The 22,614-nt window shown below is 39.4% G+C and overlaps 1 protein-coding gene across 2 annotated transcripts in view; it reads left to right on the top strand.

The window, feature by feature from the left end:
- The window catches only part of rerea (arginine-glutamic acid dipeptide (RE) repeats a), a 124,731-nt gene that overhangs the window by 36,956 nt on the left and 65,161 nt on the right, over positions 1-22,614 (top strand). For both annotated transcript variants that reach the window (XM_056268126.1, XM_056268125.1), the window contains exon 3: positions 7,787-7,857. In XM_056268126.1, coding sequence (XP_056124101.1) covers positions 7,787-7,857 — 71 coding nt within the window. The remainder of the gene's footprint in view (positions 1-7,786; positions 7,858-22,614) is intronic.

The raw sequence follows: 22,614 nt of genomic DNA, 5'->3' as shown, positions 1-22,614 counted from the left end.
TTCAAATCCTATACACCCCTCCCCCAGACCCTCCTCTCTCTCTTTTTCTTTTGGTCTCTTTCCCTTTTTTCTCTGCCTGCTCACTCTCTGATGGAGAGGGGCTTCTCTAAAAGCACAAAATGGCTGGAACGCAGCTGAACAGATTGGAGTCTTAAAGGTCCGCTCTCAAAGTACAAAGCAAATTACAGCCTCGCAACTCTTCACGGCCAGGGAGGAGTGTCATTATTGTAAAATATTAAATACAATTTATCTCCCGAGGACCTTTTGTTTGGAAACGAGTTTCACAGATGGGTGGGAAAAGTACCTTTTGGGTTGTTTTAAAAACAAAAATCTTGGCTGTTTTTTTTGTTGTTGTTGCAGATTTAGCAATAATTCTTCTGTCTTTTTTTTTAAAATATCGATGTCACAATTGCTTTATTATTTGGCCAGCATATTTCTCATTACATTTCGAGACCGCAAATGGTGGCATTAATAACATGTTTGATTTAAACTTGTCATAATGTTAATGTGGGTCCATATTAGCTAAATTTTGAGGGCATAAAAGGTCCATTATTTAATGTCAGTGGTATAGATGTATGAAGCACAGCTCAGACAGAAGTCAGCTTTCTATTGGCCAACGCAGTGAATCTGTGTGACCAAGCTGAACACGAGGCAAAATCTGCATGGAGAAATCTTTTGCCCTCACGTGAAACTCCCAATCGTGTGGATTTTTATTGAAATGACTGGAAAAATAAGCTGAACAATGATAAATGTTGTTTTTGATATAATTGTTATAATCAAAGAATTGTCATTTTGTTAATTTTGTTTAATATTGGAGTAATTAAATACAAATGATTAAATATAATTAAAGGGATAGTTCACCCAAAAATGTAATTGTGTAATTTACTCACCCTCAAGTTGTTCCAAACCTGAATGAATTTCTTTCTTCTGTTGAACACAAAAGAAGATATTTTGAAGAATGTCAGTAACCAAACAGTTGGTGGACCTCATTGACTTCCATAGTATTTTTTTTCTCCATACTATGGAAATCAATGGGGCCCATCAACTGTTTGATTACCCATATTCTTCAAAATATTTTAAGAAATTCATATAGATCTGAAACAACTTGAGGGTGAGTAAATGATGACAGACTTTTAATTTTTGCGTAAACTATCCCTTGAATTATTTTGAAAAATACATAAATAGTGAAAACATTTTTTTGTGGCTTTATTGCCTAGAAATAGGCTAAAGTCATGTTTACGGTTTCATTTACCCTAGGAAGCATTTTAAACCAGATCTTTATACCTCAGTATTTTCCTTACGGCTCACAGCACAGACATCTATTGCCTTGTCAGTATGTTGGGAATCCATTTCCTCTAAATGAATCTACCAGCCGGGTTAAGAGACTATAAGCCGCAATTCTCAAAGGTAAATCCCTCTCAACGCCGCCTGGGACGTTCTGAAACATGTCATCTCATTTCATTGAGATTTGTCTCTTTTGTTCTTCAGCCTCCCCTCCCCCTCCGTGGAAGGCTGTCAGTCACGGTACTGATAGATACATTCACTTACGTTATCTTGTAAATGAGAGGATGAGCGCAGGTAGAAACAGACGGACAGAGCTCAGCCCACCCCACTAACACACTATAAAGCCTTACAATACCCTGTGCGGACCAGCTCTGATAACGAGCCTTTCCTGTCACACATGCAACCCACTCAAAATGGCCCCCTTGCATTCTTAACACACACACCCCACACACACTCCCAACGAATGGTTTACAATGTGCTCAGACTATTAAATATCTTTATTCCGCCTGCTGCATTGAACAGATAAACGCAACAAGATCAATAACAGCACCAGGCAAAACAAATAAATAAAAGATGTGCACTAAGAAGGCTGGAACAGAATCGCTCTCCTTTGTTAGTAGTAGCTTTTAGCCTCCTCAGCCCATGCTACGTGGATTCATTTCTGGAATACTGAAAGTGTTCAGATAAACATTTATCTCCATGCCGTTTTAGCACTACAGAGACACAAAGACTTCTAGCATCTCCAGATCTGTGCTTAGAGCGATGACACACACACAGGCTGCTATCCTCGCTATGGTGTGAGAGTGTGTCTGTACCACGCTCCAGAAGCTGTGTGTTCAGATATGGCTGCCGGGTAACTGCGAGGCTCAACCCCTTCATCAACACGACTTTAGGAAACTGGGGACAAGATGGTGGAGTCGCACTTGCTTGTTAATGCACGACTTGTGTTTTTAACACGCGGCATGGCCTTTGTTTCTTGAGCCAGGAAGTGTGAATGAATCATGGGTTCAGGAATCTGTAATGATTTTTGAATTCAGCTTTCTGATAAGCCACTTTTTAACATCCTGCTTGCTATTAGCTAACTCTTTATTGACTTTAGCTGTAAAATGAATTTTTACTTGTATTTTAACATTATATAAATGTTAACGTATGATTTGTGGCCTGAGAGCTGATGTTTAATTTCTGCTTTCAAAAATTTAAATTGTTTTTAAGTCAACATGAAATGGCATTTGTGTCCAGAAGGTGATTGGATCATGAAATGTGGGCAGTCCCTACCTGAATTTAGCCAGACTTGAATGTGAAATAGCTACTTGGCCTAGGTGATGTAATCAGAAAAGCAATTTAATAACTTTCTCCGCCTCTGATGACATCACCTAGGTCATTAGGCCTTAATTATTTGTTGTAGGTTAAAGTCGACATGAAATGACATTTGTGAACCGTTTTAGTTTTGTACAGTGACTTTTGACTGAAACAGTATATTCAATGAGAAAAAATGTAATGGTAAGACGAGAAGTTGATTGGATTGTGAAAAGTGACAGGTCCCAACACAAATTTAGCTGAGCTTGAATGCAAAATAGCTAGTCGGCTGTTGTTTAACATTATCTAATAGACCGGATGGCCTAGGTGATGTCACCAGAAAAGTAAAGTCCTGTCAGAGGTGGAGCAAGTTATTAAATTTATCCTTAAAGATTTTGTTATTGGAATAATGTGAATGGACAGATTTGGCACTGGGATGTCTGAACCCTAAAAAGGTTTTTGTATCCTGGGGGATACAAACATTTGAGAGGCTGTGGGAAGAGGCAGTGAAAGTGTAGGTCTCATTTCTTGGTTTCATGTTGAAAAGGGTGTTTGTTGTGAATATTTAGATCTGGTAACTTTGTTCATACATTCTTTGTTTAGCTCACGGGCAGCATTTAAAAACAACATGACCACCTGTAGTGGGAAATCTACTCCCCTTTAGATAAAAGTTGATATATTTCACATATTTACAATATTTCGAGGGGACTTGCGTGTTTAAAAAGTTGTTATTAAGTGTTAGCTTATTACATTTGTTTACATTTTATGAATTTTTTACATCTGTATGTAAATGTTTTCTATCCCCCAGGATTTTAGAAAAACTCTTAAATTAAAAATTGTATTCAGTCATTAATAGTCATTTATGGCGCTTTTCCACTACACAGTACCAGCTCGCCTCGGCTCGGCTCGACTCGCCTTTGTTTGGTTTTCCACTGTGTAAAAGTTGTACCTGTACCTGCTTTCGGGTACTTTTTTTCGTACCACCTCCGGCGAGGTTCTAAGCGAGCTGAGGCGAGCTAAGCCGATACTAAAATGTGACGTGAAAACAATGCCGACTGCTGATTGGTCACAGAGAATCTGCGTCATCATTGCACGCGCCAGATGGAGTATCCAGAATAACCCCGCCATTTTTAAATAGTTTGGCCAGAGATAGTTACTAAACTTACTACTATTATTATGGCAACTCGGAAGAATACGCCGTGGTCAAACGAGGAGGTGCAGACATTCCTTTGTTTGGTTGCCGAAGAGAGGATCCAGCGAGAGCTTGATGGGGCAACGAGGAACGAAATGCGTCGCTATGACGACCGGGTACTATTTGTGGCGGTACTTTCTGCAATGGAAAACGGAGCGAAAAGCGAGCCGAGTCGAGGCGAGCCAAGGCGAGTCGAGTCGAGCTGGTACTGGTAATGGAAAAGCGCCATCATTTAGTTAGCTATATTGAAATCAGTATTAGATCAACAATACATGGATTTTTTTCAGGCAATTTCTGTCAACACTTTCTATGGCAGAAGGAAGGGACAGTGTCAGGCAGTAGTTTTTCCACCTGGGCAACTTATACAAAACAAATAAAGTGTGTGTGTGGGAGACCCGTGCTGGCACAACGATTTTTTACAAATTAACACATTATTTTCACATTCTCTATTAAACAACATTCAAAATGATGTTTGTTTTGTTGGAATCAGAAAAAAAAAAAAAATGCCTGAGATACAACTGTTTGATCTCGATTGATTCAGCAAAGTCAATTTTGAGAAAAATCAAGTTAAAATTTTCTGAAGCTTCCAAAACACAAATCACCTAGCAACCATACCTTAAAGGGGTCATATAATGGTACATGCACTTTTACAAGTTGATTGTACTGAAATGTGTGTTGGCAGTGCCTGTACACAAACATCATATAATGATAAAAATCCATCCAGTGGTTTTGTTTTAATCTCCTTATATGTTTTCCCCTGTCTTAAATTGAGCCGTTCGTTTTTGTGACGTAAATAAAACGGACGCCCCTCCCACGATTGTTGATTGACAGCCGCGACAGCCGCGTTTCAACACAGACCCGCCCTCGCTAGCTGTCAATCATAGTCGGCGCGGTCATTGTTGATATGCTGGAGCACTGTCTATGAGCAGAATGGCGTCTAAGCGATTGTGGTGTTCTGTTCTTGGGTGTAATAACGAACACAGCAGTCATTTTAATGTTTCTAAATCCGAACCGCTGAAGATGCAGTGGCTGAGTTTGTTTTCGAAGGGAATATTCCCCACGAGCAACGTCAATGCTCATGTTTGCACGAATCATTTCACACACCAGACTGCTTTATAAACGAGGGTCAGTATAAAGCTGGTTTTGCTAAGAAGCAGCTCCTGAAGAAAGGATCGGTAGCAGATATTCGTGTTCCTGCTGAACCTCCAAAAGAACTGAAGTGAGTGTAATGTTTTATTAAACTTTATATTAATATTTATATTAATCCTTGTAAATCGCTAGCTGCATGCTTCACAATGAATGCGTCTAAGGTTTACACTCAGGGTACATTACGGCATGTTTTCTATGTATGACGTTCTCAATATAATGCATAATCCCACGTTTATACCGAACAACGCGTTATGGTTATTGTGTTACAAACGGTGTACGCCAGAGCGGCTCTGGTGACGCATAGAAGAGAGAGGCGGAGTCAGCAAAGCTCATGATCATTTAAAGTCATATACACTGAAACGGCGTGCTGAAAACAGAGCTGTTTTTGACCAGGTAAAATAAGTGTTTTCTTACAATACTAATGAGAATTTTTAATTTAAGTATATTACAAACTTTTAATTTAGACCCTAAAGAATCATATTAGCTTGTACAAAAATGGCATTATATGACCCCTTTAATATCCCTGGTAATCCCTGCTAACACCAAATTTGGCACACACCAAGTCAAACCCAAATATATATAGGAAACCTATTAAACTATCGCATTATACCACACTTGTTTGATTAACATTAACAAAACAGACAGCCTATAGATATATTAACCTACTGTACCGCACGGATGCAATATAATGTTGCTCACACTTAGGCAACATTATATTGCATCCGTCTTTGCTCACACTTAGGATTGTCAGTAAATGTGAGTAAGATTGTTTCGTTTACATCAGCATGAGTTTGAAAATCACATTTCATTGGTTCAGACTCATGCCATTGAGAATTCGCTAGAGCAGAGAAAAACTGCATTTTTCATGGACAACAGAAAGGTACTCCTCTCAGAAAACATACAAATAAAGATACATTTAGATGTTTAATTGCTATTTGGAGCATTGGGATCGCTAGACAAGGTCTTAATGAACCCATTTTTGTGAAAACCTGAAATTCGACCAAAATTGACTTTTTTCACTTGTTTTGCCTGTAGCTCGTAATTAGCCCATGCGCATTCCGACTCATTTTGCCAGCTCTCGTGTGTGTTTTTGTCGAGTATCATATTTCAAACATCAGGCTTTTATGGCTCATATATGCTATTCAATGATAATTGAGAGATGGACAAATAAATGTTACCCCATATAGACTGTTGTCATATTTGACATTTACATTAACATGAAAAAATTTCACAAAAAAATCTTTTATTTTTAACATTAAAACCAATGATGCGTGAATATTCTTGTAAACCCAAGTTGCTTCAGTCTAGTAAATGTTCATCTTACATTTACTTTATAAAAACCATTAAAGATTTCACAGTAAAAAAGTCTGTACTTGATAAAAACAAAGTATGTACTATCAATAAAAGGACTGAAGGCATTAAGTAGATTGTGTACAACATGTTTTTCAGCAAAGTTTTGGTTGTTGATCATTTATAGGCCCTATAAATGTGCGTATTAAATATGATATAGTTAACTAATAGTATATTCATAAATGGTATTACTTGTTCTTTGTAAAATTCTGTTAAATAATGTTTACTTTAAGTTAAATTAATAAATGTTTAAAAAATGCCAAACAAGCATTATTTTTTGAATGAATTTATACCCCCAAAGGGGTGATGTATCCTGGGGGATATAAACATTAAAATAAATAAGAATTGTGAAGTTGAATTTGTGTCCTAATAAGAAATTAGAAATAGAAAATGGCACTAAATTATTTTCTGATGTCTCTTTATGGTCTTACTCTTTTTTTTTAGGGTTAAAGTAAAAAATGTCAGTTTTGATTTCATGTTGACTTGAAACCACAGCAACCCCATCACCTCATCTCAAGCTGAACGGTGCAGGTGTAGGTAACGTAAATACCGGCTTGGATGCCAGTGTAAAATGGATTTGTATTGTGAAATAGTGTAATGTAATGAATGTTTTGAATGGAGCAGCGGCTGGCACCTCAGAGTCTGACAGAGGGTGATCCAAGCATCCGAGCACAGCCCTCTTTGTGTTTTCAACACATTTGAACTATCAAAGAATGCTTGTCTTCAAACTGGAGTCTCATTCTTCTGTGTAAATAAGATTCTTATCTAGCAAACAGCTCGAACACTCCCTTTCTTTTAAACAGACATCGTTTCCCAGCCCCCCCCCAAACAACTCACAGTAATTTTGATGTCGGTACAGCACAGCACTGAAGTATTTTCCATTTCAAGAGTGCCTCAGATTGTCTCTCTGCGGAGAAGCGGGTGGAACAAGAGGGTGATCTTTTCATCCCCCGCACTCTACAAATGTTTGGCAGATTGACCGCAGAGGAAGGAAGTATGTGTGCGTGTATGTGTGTCTCCTTAGCTAAAGCTGCTTTTTCTTGTTGGGGCTGTGCAGTGTGAATGTTTTTGTTAAGGAGACGAAGGTTCATGACCTGGCCATACCACCAGTCACATTTAATTTAAACACAGAGGCCCTCTGCTCAGCTTCACTTCAGTGGAGAAAAAGTTACATCATTTTTTCGTAATTTAGGATACGTTTTGCATCGCATCAGCTTCACATTGTCTCTTGTGTTGGGTTATTGTGTTTTCTACTCTACAAAAACCCCTGCCATCACATAATTGTTGGAACAATACTGACCTTCTTTCTCAGACTGGCCTTGATGTTTGTTCTGGAAAGGGCGGACAGCCCTGCATCCAAAAGCTCTTTAATCCTATTACTCGCATTCCAGTTGTCTTTTACAAAGGGAAACAGATTTTGTGCAGGTTTGAGAAATTAAAATAATTGAGATCTTATCTGATAGTCTAGATGATGTTGGTAACACTCTTCTTTTTTTTTTTTTGTCATCCTCACAGATTGTGTGTACATAGAGAGCCGACGGCCGAACACGCCCTACTTCATCTGTAGCATTCAGGACTTCAAGCTGGTGAGTTGACTCGGCTTTTCCTTCCCCCTCATCTGTCCAGATCAAGGCTCACTCTCCACTCGCCCTTATGTAACTGTGTTGCCATTGTGTTTCATTTGGTATCTTTTTCTATATGTCAGAAACAATATCAAACATGGGCGTTTGATGTTGGTAGTTGTTTTGATTAATTTCTGTATTGTTTTGCAATGAGATGGCCAGTTGCTGTTGATGTCCAGGAGCAATTATGCTACATTGTTGAAAATTAAGTTTCATACGTTCAGATTTTCCTGTACACTTGGTTAACCAGGCTTATGAGGGTTTTTTTGGAAATGAATTGTGCTGACAGTTGGCTTTTTTCTACTTTTAATGCCGGTATTTTTACTCTATAGGAAAATCAGCCTGCAACACACTGAGATTTACAAGTTTAATTAGCTTGTGTGAAGCGGAGCACCAGATATTCTCTACAAAGCCCCGTCTAGCTCACACATGTTTACGTTGTAGCGCCAGCTTGGTTTTACATGCCGTTAATTGATCAATTAAAAAAAAAAGCGAGAGAAAGGGAAAGAGAAACTCCTTTTCCAGATCGTAGTTCTCGCTACTTGATCCGTTCTTTGCTGACGCTTTTTATATAGATTATTAATCAGCTTCTTAAAAAGATTGAATCTTCAAAGGACACATTCATCAGAGTGCAAAACCACCTTAGATTCAGTCTGCTTTATTAGGCCAATATTTCCATGATTTATTTCCCCCAGCAACCGCAGACAGCTGCGTTTTTTTTCCTTCTATGGGTGCCTCATTTGATGGTCACTATGTTGAGATAACGTTATGTCACAAGTAAATAAGCACATTATGGCTTTTCTAATGGCTATTTCCCCACAGCAGGACACAATTAGCCAAGAGGTCCTTCGGCTTTGCCCGCCACCCCCCCCTTATAGAGTGTGTGGAGGAAGACCCATGAGGCTTTGTTAATGGTACTGAACAGCTAAGGTGCTGATGGGAGGGGGTGGACACGGGGCAGGATGGCTTATGACAGCCGCAGGAGCTGAAGTGGGGGGTTCAGGGCTGGCTGGATGAGTTAGAATGATGTGCAGAGGAAGGAAGGGAGGGTAGGTAGGGGAGAGTGTGCCAGAGCTCGGGCATCCAAGCAGCCTGTAATCGGATTGCTCGGAAGAGTGCTGAGGGCAGCAGAATCTTGCTCTTGGCAAGAATAACATATAGTATGTTTCGTGATTATCTTCACCTTGATTAAGTGCAGATCTTGGGGTCTTTGTCTGATGGCTGTAAATGTCACAAGACTTCACTGGCCCTCCTTTCTAGCTTTTACCACCTTAATCCATCTAATTAGTCGATGCTCATCCATGTTTTTGCCTGTGAAGTTGATTGGATACTGGTTTGTCATGTAATTGGGTCGTGATTTATAAACTAGTCATATTGTCGAGTAGTCGATTTAGGTCAACTAGTTTGTGATGTCTCTTTAATTAATATTATTATTAATAGATAGATGGATAGATAGTGTGTCACGGAATGTAGTTTGAATTTTTTTAGGCCATTTAGACCTCAAATATGCGACAGCGTTTTGAGTATATCAAATTCAATTTGAGTATATCAAACATGCAATCTTTTGTCTTGTTAATCTGTTACTTGTTTCTGATCAAATCAATTTGGCTAAGGGCAAAGTTAAGTTTCATAACTTTATATTTTTATTTAAAGTGTTTGCTTGTTTATTTCCTATTGTATAAAGTTATTATAATTTTATAATGGCTAATATTGTTTATTTAAATTTTATTTTTCAATAAATATTATTTTACCATATTACCATTTTACCATATTTGGTACTGAGAAAGGGTCCGTTAGTGATTGTGATGTCGACTTCAGTGAAAGTTAGCTACATTATTACACCATTAGATGGCAGCAATGACTCTATGAGTGAGTCAGTAGCAAAGACTTTTATATTGAAAGGAGGGACTGAAACAAGGTTGTAAACAATAAGACACAACTTTCAAATGCATTGACTAGTACTATCATGGGAAATCCCCTTAAAGAGTTACGGTAGTTCACCCAAAAATGAAGTAAGCGGATGACCTACTATTTCCGGCGATATTTTGAAGTGTGCATACTATGGACACTTTACTATCCCATGAGGCCACGGGAAATGATTTGTGAATGGCAGTGAAGCGACAACTGACGCTGGTAGGTCACATGATAATGACAACAAGGTATATAGTACGTCTTACTACACACAGTGACACTATATAGAATGTACTTTTTTAGCAGTCATTAAGTAATTAATTATTCAATATAAGTACCTACTCAAGAGAGTATGCGATTTCAGACGCAGCCTGAGAGAGTGGGAAAACGCAGCTGGTATTGTCTATGTTTTTGGAAGAACATGAGTATTTGAAGCGTTTCAGATATTTCAGCATATGTATCGAAAATCTTTATTTTTGACAAAACCACATTGCACTTAGTTTATTATTTCAGATGCCTTTTTAAAAGACTACAATTGAAAAATGTATATAGAAAATTTAACCCGCCAAAGTGGCTAGTTGGAGTGACTGCATTGTATAATTGTTTCTACGATACATCACATTGCGGACGTGGATCATTCTGCATCGATGCAGACCACCCACAGACCATGACTGATTATAGCCGTTTCTCTGAAGTCATTTGTCACATACGCGCTTGTCTCACTAGCGTAAAATGGCGAAACACAAATGCTAGTAATAAAAAAGGCACCCACTATTTTAACATTTACAGTGTGTGTGTGTGTGTGTGTGCATGTAAGCTTGTGGGGGTGTGTGTGTGTGTGTGTGTGTGAGAGCGTTATTGTAACTTAAGTACACTACTTGACGTGCTTTTAGTATTTACTAGTGTTTTTTAAATTTAAAATGAAATTGATTAAAGTTTAGTTCTAAATGGTCCTAAATGTTAGTAAATGCACTGCTTTTGTTTAGTACTGGTGGAATATGAGTGTTTCATGGCTGTGGCAATGTTCAGTTCAGTTGAAACAACTGTAATAGATGTGCAGCTACAGCTCAGATACTCACCTCTGAACACCTGCTGTCACCCCTCTCCTCTTAATTGGGATGCGAGCATCTGTCCACTGAAATTTTAGAAAAGCTTTAAGGTCAATTGCCCTGACCCCCTCACCCCCCTCTTAGACGTCCCTTCTTATGCATTCTCTCCCTTTCTTAGCTTTTAACACTGGGTTGATTCATTCACTTGTATTGAGCAGGGCAGATAGGGATAGCGGGCCATAATGGTAAATGAGGATATCGGAAAGGTTCCAGCATTAGCGGATTTACTGAGTGGTTCTACATAATAAAGTGAATTCATTACATGCGTAACTATCATGGCTCTCTGGAGGACCGTTTTTTTGCGGTCGTCTCACACGCTGCTTTAGCCGTATTTTTGCTATCGTGCGTTCGAGAGCTTCTGTTTCTTGCAGCGTCACGTGAGCGTCTCTCTCAGCGACCCTCTTCCGCCGCGAGGTGAGGAAATTGCCTCGCTTCTGGCAAAACAACCTCATTAATATGGTTCTCCTCTAGTCTTAAGGGTTGAACAACGTCACCCCGTGTACTTTATCTAATGACCTGGGAATCCAGTTAGCACCGCAGAGAAAACCTGCATGCTGCAATCGATCTCTCCGCCCTCTTTGAGCGATATTTTTTTTTGTGCCGTGTGTGCGCTTGTATCTTGATGCACACACACCCACAGACCTTCACACTGTCACAGAGATGTTTCCACCCTTCACTCAGTCCAAATTAAACCCTTAATTGACACGCTTTTCACTCAACCTTTTCCTTTTCCCCCTCAATCATATTGATATTCTGAATGAGCCTCCTGCTTAAATGGGCTTAAAGATGTACAAAGACAGGTGCCTCCACCCTTGTTTGTGAGCGCACAGGGTCACTCCTTAACACACACACACTGTGATTAAGGCACAGCTGACTGAGCTCTCCACAGCTTGTGTAAACATTTCTGTGGTAAAGACAGAATAAAAGAGATTAGCTGGGGTAAAAAGGGGTGGGAATAAGTTGCTGCCATATGTATCTCTTCTGTCCGTTTCGCCATCTTTTACATTCACACAAGCGCACACTTGCCTTAGTTGGATTGAATGCCCCATGTTTTTAAGTGTGTGTGTATACCACTGCATTTGTTTATTGCAAAATGTATCATTTCTATTGACCAAATATTCATATTCATCAAAGAATCCTGGGGAAAAAAATATCACTTTCCACAAAAGTATAATGCAATGCTTTTTTTTCTACATTGATATAAATGTTTCTTGTCAACCAAATCAGCATAATTGAATGGTTTCTGAAGGATCATGTGACCCTGAAGACCAGAGTACGGCTGCTGAAAATTCAGCTTAACCAACACAGGAATAAATTTGAGTATTTTATTTTAATAATGCCTGATTATAATTTAATATTTTTATATTGTACCGTCATTTTTCTTATTTGATTGTGTACAATTCCATGAACCTTTGTGGAAGAGTCTTGTACCTTGTGTCTTTTTGTCTTTTTTTTTTATACCTTTGGCTTCAAAGTTTGTAGTGTTGTGATTTGACTAAAACTGGCTTGGTTGAGTCTTTTGAGATCTCTATGGAGAAAATGAATGGAAGATAACTGTTATAGCTGAACCAGAATAATTTGTGTTTTTTTGTGTGTGAGTGAGAGTTTTGAGCTAAAACAGCCACATTCATGATACCATAGTAAGATTTTACTGCTCTTTTAAAACATGTTGTTCACTTTAAAGATAATCTTATGTAGTTTTGAAGATTTGTCTTTCTCAAGTAGAGACGAGCTTGTAACTTGTATCTCCTACAATACAGGACTTTCCTGGTATGATACTGGGCCACTGTTAGCTCAGCACCATTTTGTGTCTAAAAGCCAGCGGTGCATACTGATTTCAAGGACACGGACAGCCTCTGTATTTATTTTACGGCCTCAGCCCATTAGTGCTGTGCATACGACATACGCTGTATTAATGTGATGAGGGTGACACATTCAGTTAAGTATCTGTTGCTAATAGGAAAAGCAGCTATGCAGCGAGTCCTGTTGACACTCTATTGGCTGGAAACAGCCTTGAGACGTTGTCGCCTTTGAGGAGAAGAGGTAAGACAGAGAAAGATCTCTCAGGGGTTGCTCAGACACAGACAATTCAGCACCGAATCGATCATAAACAGCACAAGCCTTTATCCTCAAGTCAATCACAGTCTCCAGCTCTACCCTCTTTGTCTCTGTCTGCCTCCCTCACTTGTTCCTCCTGTTAATTTGGGCCGGCTGCATATGCCCGATGACTGACACTGTTGTTGTCGGTGTGTTGCCGTGGCACCCTTCCCCCATCCCCGTGGCTAAACTAATTTGCTGATATTGGCCAGCTCAGCTGCAGCACAGCGCTGCCTCTAATGGAGTGATTGCTGCTTGCCTCTGGGGGCTCGGGCGCAGGCAGAAATGCCCTGCTCTTCTCGCTGTATTGGTGCTTATGGACATTTAATTAGGTGTGTACAATACAATTATCAAAAAGAACTCATGATTTCCAATGAAGCACGGCAGCAGGACGGAGCAAAAAGACAGGTTGTTATTCATTGTGGTCCATCAGACTATTTTTAAAGCAATTTTAGAATTTTTGCTCAAATGAAATTTGTCGTCATTTACAACGTAATGTCATTCCAAACCTGTATGACTTTTTCTTCTGTGGTAAGTGAAAGATATTTTGAAAAATGTCTCATTGCATGGACAGTCAAAGCATTCTTTAAAGTATCTGTATTTGTGTGTAATGCAAATGAATAAGACATAGGCCTACAGGTTTGGAAAGACATGAGGGCGTAAATGACAGTTAAAATTTTTGGGTGAACTATTCCTTTAAGAAACCTTGAATTAAAGCACTTCATATGATGATAAACTCACATGTGCAATGTGCATAAAGCATAAGTGTACAGGTTAATAAGTTCAGGTTGTGGTGGTTTTTCTGGAGTTTTGGCTAAAATACAATACCGTGACGTTCTGCGACAAAAACAGTCAGTCAGGCGATCCACACTCCAAACCAGAAGGGGGCGCACGCAGTAACGCGGCTTGCTAACCGCCACAACAGGAAAAAACACAGGAGACTATCTGTGCATATGTTCATGTGTAATCTCTCAATCAATATTTCAGACGCATAAAGCTGTTTGCTTGAGAATAATATCTCACGTTGCATTACATTTACCTCAGGCAAGTAATTTAATGTCCACAGCATGTTAGTTCACCAGAGAAATGAACTCTAGAGGGGAGCATTTCATTAAATATATGCCCTATATTAGCTTATATATTCATATTTACTTTACCTGTTAGTAATGTCTTAATAATTTTAATATATTTGGAGTAGTTGATGCAAAACCTGCCTAATGTGCCATTTTTTATAATCTGCACAATGCAGCAATGTTTTGCAATCTCTTTAGTCAAACTTTTAGAAATTTCTATGTGAAACATTTGGATAGAAACCCAGCTATTAACTCATGCTAATGAAATCACAGACAGGCTTTTTATTCAAACATCTTGAGGTTGTTTTTCTATCTAGCTTGTGAGTATGAGATCTTGAAGATTTGGGGAAGTCTTGACATGACAGATTTCTGAGACATTAGAATGCCCATCTTTCACAGTTCTATAAATGTTTATTTTTAGCTAATTTGATTTGTTCAGTTATATTACTGTCAGCTCTGTTTAACACATTTGACCGTTTTTAAATCCATTTAGATTTTCCCTCCAAATCTGAAAATGTGAAAACCGTGTTTCATCTGTCAGCCTGCTAAAGCGCCATTATTCCAGACATGGCTTCCTCATTGAGCCGAGCTATACATAGACCCTAATGATTCATTTGAAACAATAGCTTGGTGGATGGCAAGGACACCGCAATCTGAACTGGCCCTGCATTGACCCATGCATCTGCACTCTAGCTGTGAAATGGCAATTAACAGACTATTGATTATTGGCAATGCGGATATTGTTGATTAGGGCGTGTGGTTGGAGTGTTTGATAAGCCTAATGCATTGGATCCTGCGTTCATGGAATGCAAATAAACTCCCAGTGTAATTCACTCCTGATGGTTTTTGTGCTTATCTGCGCCCTCAAAAGCTAATGATTCAAAGCTTTAATTAAAACGCTTTCATGAAGATGCAAATATATGTGCATACATGCATGAATGATCATAAAAGTGGGTTTAGGAAGAGATGTGTGCGCGCAATGCCCCCGTGCATATTTTTCCAAACCGTAAGGTTGCCTACGCGCCACAAATGTGCGTTAACGATTAGATGAAAAATCAGCGAAAATACTCTTACAAACATATTCGTCCTTGCAAGCAGGAAATAGATTGAACATAACATTAAAGGAATTCATTCACCCAACATTGAGAATTGTCATTTACTCACCCTCATGTCGTTCAAACCCTGTATGACTTTTGTCTGCACAACACATTTTTTGAAAGTCAGTGGCGTCCAAAGCAGCATTTGATACCATTGACTTTGATTGTATGCACAAAAAAATATTGAGACGCATTCCAAAATATTTTTGTTCCACAGGAAATGATCTCACAGTTTTGGAACAACATGAGGGTGAGTAAATGAGAATTTTAATTTCTGGATGACCTGTCCCTTTAAAAGTGTAATGATGGCCTGTGTCTCTATAAATTGCCCTCTGCACCTCTGATTAAATCCTCATCCGGCCTGTGGGTGGGAGGTGCGTAGGTTGCCTCATCAGGATCCCACCCCCCCACAAGCTCCAACATTTTGAAATGCAATTATGGATCAGTGAGCAGCGCCATCAGTCGCAGTTCTTGTTAATATTTATTGAGTGGAGCGGCAGCCGCTGCCATCTTTACATCAGGGAGCCTGCAGTCATTAATAGGCTCTGTGTGGACGGGGTGGCTGTGCTTTTTCTATGTCTCCCAGCGTTACACTCGACGTGTTCGCCCTCCCCCCTGCCCGTCACTCCTCGGCCCGCTCAGCCGCTGAAAATGAGCCGGCACATTTGCATGTATAAATATGTAAAGGTGCGTTTCTCACAAGTGGCCCCCAGGTTTTTGTTGTGCCCTTATTGTGTGCGGCTCTGAAAAAGCACCTCTGGCAATGTGGGCTCTGCTGGCAGCCAGAGAGCCTCTGCTGCATCTCTGCTCGGGAGCGTGTGATTGAAATATCCCTGCTTGCACTTTGTCTGCGGGGTAGCGTGTTTAGAGTAGGGCAGAATTACAGAGTGGCTACAGGTCTAGCAGCGAGTGTCAGGCGCTGAGGGAGCGCTGTAGGAGGGGGTGCACTTTTTGTCAAGCAAGCAGGATGACATCACGCACCATGCTACATTCAGCAGCAGAAGCAGCAACATGCTAAAACATGCATTTTCCCCAGTGGCCTTTTTGAATTAAAAAATACAGAGGGGTTGGGGGGGCTGTAATGTTAGTCAAATAGTGTTTTTATTTCCGCCATATTTTTTTAGCCAATTGGGTTTTTTTTTGTGAATTGGCTTTTCATTGTTCTGCCGTTGCACCTCCCCAAAACCTGACTGTAAAGCCCTTTAAGCGCCAGGCCTGGTAAAACTGCTGTGAAATGCTGCAAGTTAATGGCCGTTTTGATTAATGTTCTTGAATGAAGTGTGTGACTCTTCTTCTTTTTTTTTTTTTTTCTCCCTCCCTCCCTCCTGTACACTTAAAATTCCACTAAAGGAAGCATTAATGCTGCTGGTGGTAATGACATTAGGTACTTAGCACTGTGCAAAATACACACAGCCCTTGCTGCACTGCTTCCATGGGTGTCTCTCCAAAACCAATTAAAGCTCTGTTTGTATCAGTTTGTTTTTGGTGCTTTTTTGAAAAACACATTTTCTAGTTCATCTCCAAAATGAAGCCATTTAGACAAACGAACAAATCAGATCAATACATAATTGATAGGGTTGCCACAATACTAATTTTAGTACTCGATACCAATATCAGTGTAATTTCACGTTTCTTGATACCATTTTCAATAACACAGGAAAGAATAATGTGGTACTGAATGGACTCCTTTTATTTAAAGGTTTGTCTTGTTAATATTCCAATTTGATTCATTTTAGCAATAGCATTAAGACAGACCCATTAGGCTGCATTTAATGCACAGAGCTGATAATTGGACATCTTATTTTAAATTTATTTTGTATTTTATGTAATTATTTAATTAATTTTTCATACTTGAATACCAGTGCTTTTGACATTCTACCTTGACAGTAGCCAAATAAGATAAAGGAAGAGAGAATAGTCAACTTGTGTTATCACCCAATTCGAAAAAGATCAAGAACCTTATTATTCTTTATTTTTTTCATCGCACCTCCCTCTCTCTTTCTTTCCCTCTTATGCCTTTAACAGCTCTGTGCTTTCAGTAAACGCTACTATGGAAACCAGCTGTGTGGCCAAAGGGATAGAAAGAGGGATAGAGAGAGAGGAGGAAGAGCAAGAACAAGGGGTAAAATCAAAATGGAGGTGTGTGTGGGGTCAACAATGGGGTATGGGGTGGTGATTACATTGCCAGATGGAGCCGAGAGACTTCGAGGCTGGAGATAACATTTTCATAAGACACCTGAAAGCACAATCAATAGTAGATCCTTGACGGCGAGACTAAATTATTAAACAGAGCCTTTCTCGCCACGTTTTATTATCGCGACTTTCCCATCCCGGACTACCGCCGTGCTTTGCTGGTGGCGAGGTGGGTATTTGTCAAGTATTTTTATGTATTAGAAATAATTTGGGTCTCGGTGGAATGGCTATGTTAATTTCGTTCTGCTCATCTCAGATTGCCGGAATCTGCCGCAGAGACACAATGCTGTTTTTTGGCACATCACAGGCAAATTCCCTCTTCTGATGTCTTTACTAGCATCTGAAGCTGGGAACGCTGAGCCCTGGCATTCAACCCAACTGTTTCATCTTAAAAAAGGAAAGGCAGGCTTCTCTATCTCGTCCGCTTTGATGTCAAAGAGAAATAAATTTACAAAAATACCAACATGGAGGCAATGTTTACACTTTCCCAATCACACTGTGATAAAACAACTATTGTACTAGTGTAATCCTCAGCATTTTAATTACAATTGAAAATTGGCCTTGATGTTTTCAAATAGTTTTTATGCACACAACAATTATAAACAGATATAGTTTATAGAAACAATTGAGATTGAAATTATTCAATTCCCCCCCCCCCCCCAATCCAAACACTATCATTTTTATTCCCCAATTAGATTTCCTGTTCTTGTTAACTGAAACATTGTAATTGATATTTGCCTCCAAGTAATTTGCCTCATTTTGTGTATCAGCCAAGTGCGTTATGCAGTCTTTGCATGGGCAATATTTATTGCAACAATCCTGTTCTCCAAACACATGTGCTTTGCCTGGCTGCAGTGTAATTGGATCCTCCCTTCCTGACACGACTAGCGGTCCTCTCTCTGACTCGCAGCACCTTACGCCGCTTCCTTCTCATCTGTCTCTTTTCCTCTCCTTTTCTTCCCCGCCTTTCTAGAGTGTCTCGGCGCTGCTTCTCAGTTCACCGAGTGTAATTTCCAGCTTGTCCAAAGTGTGACATGCCAATAAAAAAAGCTGTGGAAGTAGAGATTTACAGTGGTATCGAGTTCACATGCTTCCATCGGGTGGCTCTCTCCATTAAAGAACACATGTTGCAAATTAGCTCTCGCTGAAGATGAAAAAAAACTCTAGAGGGAGAGTGGGAGGGCTTTTTGGCCTGGGGAGGATGGGAAATATAAGGCGCTTGAAAATTCCACAGTCCTCCATCTTCACCCCCCTCATGTTATTCATTCCCCTTCTTTTCTGTATGCATTCTCCCTCTTGTTTCATCACAATGGCTTTAAAGATGTCTGTTTTTTGCTTAGTAGTGTTTGTGTGAATGCTTGAAAGGTGATTTTTTTTTTTTTTTTTTTTTTTTATCTTTATGTCGTATTACCTGTGGGCTAATTGTCACACATCTCGGACACATTTCAGAGCTTGTTTTTGTGCAGCAGCCTTGCTTTGAACGGCCGAGGCTGCTGAAGTATTTTATATGAATAACATTTACATTACAGTTATAATCGAGCTACGGCGTGTTTTTGAAATCTTTTAACCCCCTCACACAAGTACTTGTCAACGCAGTCCATTTTTGTTGCGTCTTGAGTAGTTGCTCCATCTCTTTAGTTTCTTGTTTGATTGTGAAACAACCCAGGACAGTGTTACCACCTTATGGGCAAGCTAAAAAAACTAAAAATTAAAAAATAATAATAATAATTAAAAAAATTCAAGAAAAACATCTTGCTCATGTGTGAGATGAGCGTATTTAGTCTGGCTGCGCATACAGTACAAGTGCTCTATGCTAATGACGAAATTTACCACTCGCAATATACACATCCTAAGTGTACATGGAAAAAATGATTTATACTTTCGGCTTTTTGCTGTTATTACTGCCTATTTCCCAAATATAATACGCCATTGCTGACTCTTTGTCTCACAGCTGAACAAGCTCTGTATTTTCCAAATCTGTTTATTTGTCTAAATTAATTCACAAATCAATTGCGGCAGATTCCAGAAAGAGTGAGATACCAAAAGAGCCAGATATAGATTCCTATCATGGACAGAATGTTTTCTTCTTTTTTTTTTCTTCTTTTTTTCTCTTCACCATCTCCTTCGTGCCAGGACGAAGTTCATGAATAGTGCCTAATGCTTCAGCCGTGTGCTGAGACCAGGCTCATCTGAACTCTGGAAAGAACAATGCAGAGTGCAATGAAGTGCTCAAGCTCTCTCAGCCTCTAACCTTGGGCTATTGAACTTAACATCCCATTTATAGATTGCCGTTATGCCTGAGCCATTTGTAGCAGAATAGCTCTTTATAGCTTTAAGAAAAAGTAATGAGATCGAGAGAGAAAGAGCACCAGATAATTTTCTGCACACTTACATGTTGAGAATGTTTGTTTTCTTTTTTCTTTCTCCTTTCTTGGAAGAGGCTCTGCCACTGACTGGTGGTACTGATAAATGTGTGCCTGTGGGCATGTTAGAAGACGAGGCCGTGCTCTCCATTTATAATGTCCTTCGTGTGCCGGACACACATGTCCGAGGCTGATCCATGCTGTCGAGGAGATGCACAAAACTCTTCCCTACCTCTGAAGATGAAATGGGCTGATTTAATGTGTAGACCTGCCTGGAAGGTGATATGGAGTGTGTGTGTAACTAGCTGAGACAGATTAAGATTCCAGTCTGTCTTTGTATGTTTCCCTGGTGTGACACACATGCTCTCTGACATTGCCAGTGCCATTCAGAAATATGTGAACTTTCCGCTTGATGCTCGGACACAATATCTGTCCATGGTTCGTCTCTCACAGCAGGTGAAGTGTTTCTTCCTCCTACTTTGGTCTTGAACTGTCTGTTGCTCTGTTTTAGGAGCAAACAGGTTGAGTGTTAGAAAATACCAAGCACAATGCGAGTCCTGGATTAGCTGCTGATATAGAGAAAAGCCAGGGCGCTTATGTTGGTAGGTGCACCCTGCAACTTTCCCCCCCAAATTTAAATAGTATATTTCAAGAATTTATTTTGCTGATTGGACTGAAATTTAGACCTTGAACTGATTGCCTTTCATCCAATCAGTTGGGAAAATGTTATGTCAAGGCATTAATATGAAATACTTAATGAGACCCAAATGAGATGCAGAGTTTTAATCAGTCTAGTTATGATATTGTCTTAGAATATGTTGTGTTGTGAAATATATGTTGCCAAATATCATGTATTGCATTGTAAGTAGGGCTGTCACTGTATCAGGTTTTTCACTACACTGTTATCATGGCAAAAAGGATTCACAATAACGATACATCGCGATATCTTTAGAAATCTTTTAAAAAAAATGATATGGGTCAAATAGAAATTAAAAAGAAATTATATTATTTTTAAGTGTTATATACAAGGCTATGTCGATTGGCGTTCCATTATAAATGTACATTATCCTTTACATTATACGTTTTTTGACAATACTGCAATACACCCAATTAGGGGTGTATATTGCGACACTCCTAATTGTAAGTTATTCGGCCACAACCCTGTTAATTTGTAGGCTTCTTAAGTTACATGACACTTAAATCAGTCTATTTATATGACAACTTGTAGTGAACATATTTACATGCATATTTACAAAAAACACTGAGATGAATTGCTTTAATTAGTAATAATAATTATTATTATTATTATTATTACATGGGATCTTTGTGAGTCACCTACAGGGGTAAACTGGATTTTTTTTTTTTACAGTGGTAAAAATGGAACGGCTCTTAAATCTTTTTTAAAATCTTTTTTCCCTTTTCCCTCTCCTTTTACCTTTCCAAGGTCGATTCAGTGTGATAGTGACAGAGACGCCTTTGTAACATCTCTGTGCAACACATCATCCAAGCAGGTTTAGAGCGCAGGGGAGGCCTCTATCTGTGTGTGTGTCACACTAAAGCAAAGGCAGAGCTTATGGTGCTGTATAAAGGCCAATTGATTATAGGCACCGCTGGGGCAGCAGGACAGGCTGATGGTGGAGTGTTTGAAGAACCGAGGCGCTGGCCAACATCTCAGAAGCCGGGAAACCCTCGCTGAGATGTTCTGAGCTGCGGGCCAATTTAGTATTTAAAAGGTGAGCTCTCTTTTAGCGGCATGGGAAGTTGAAAGGGCTGGTGCTGGCTGCCCAGCTTGCTTCAGTGTGGAAAGGATGGCCGCTACAGCTGCTTGCTCGCTGTAATTAAGTGTGAACTGTTTGCTGCCACAAATGGCATTTAAATGCCAAGTGGTAGCCAGAGCAGGCATAATATCAGGGGTTTATGGCTTCAACCTTGCCTTTTTTCTTTATTTTACTCTTTCTTTCCCACCATGGCTGAATGGATGGAAGGGATTTAGTGTATATAAAGGTTTACGAAGAGAAGGGGGGGGGGGGATGGGGTAGAGAGGAGTGAGTGGAAGTGGTTTGCGCTCTACAGTCTCTCGTGATCTGGGGCATCGACACACTGTAACGATCATAAGCCAGCGCTGTCAAAGCACTCTCACCGGCAGCCATTAGAGAACTGTGTGTGGGAGGTTGACATTTAGCCATGAAAATTTAAAGAATTACAGGCAAGACGTGAGAATTATATCATGCAGTCGCACATATTCTTGGCAAATACCGTCTTTATATTCTATGACATGACTGATTTATACACTGAGGCATTCAAATCATGCCAGTCACCATATGTAATATCACATTATGCGTTTCATGTAGTAAGAGCAATCTCTGACAGCTCTTGACATACTTAATTGTAAGAGATGTTGTTCTTCATTTGCCCAGGGAGAACTTCTACTTCAGAAGTCTAAAGCCATTTTACATCCAAATTTTGCTAGATGTTAGAGTGAAACAATGTTCTGTGAGAAAAATGTAGTGGGATTTAAATTTATCCATTGGAAATTGATTGTTGGATTGTGAAAAGTGATCATTTCATTCAATAGATTGAGACATTAATGCAGTTTTGCTAAATGTATGCTTAAATGGCTATTTGTGTGCTGTAGGTGACATCAGTAGTAAAGGCATCAAGTTATGACATTTTGATGTATATATGAAATAGGATGCACACTACCGTTCAAAAGTTTTTGAAAAGTTTATTGTCTACCAAGGCTGGATTTTGAATTGATGAAATATACAGCAAAATCTGTAATATTGTGAAACATTCCATTTAAAATAATTGCTTTCTATTTGAATATATTTTCAAATGTAATTCTTCTGGTTGCAGATGCAATTTTCAGCATCATTAC

The sequence above is a fragment of the Rhinichthys klamathensis genome, unplaced genomic scaffold (assembly GCF_029890125.1).
Source record: "Rhinichthys klamathensis goyatoka isolate OS25496 unplaced genomic scaffold, OSU_Roscu_1.1 h1tg000269l_1, whole genome shotgun sequence".
Classification (NCBI taxonomy): Eukaryota; Metazoa; Chordata; class Actinopteri; order Cypriniformes; family Leuciscidae; genus Rhinichthys; species Rhinichthys klamathensis.
Note: the sequence above shows the minus strand (reverse complement) of the source record. Positions and strands in the feature narration are given on the sequence as shown.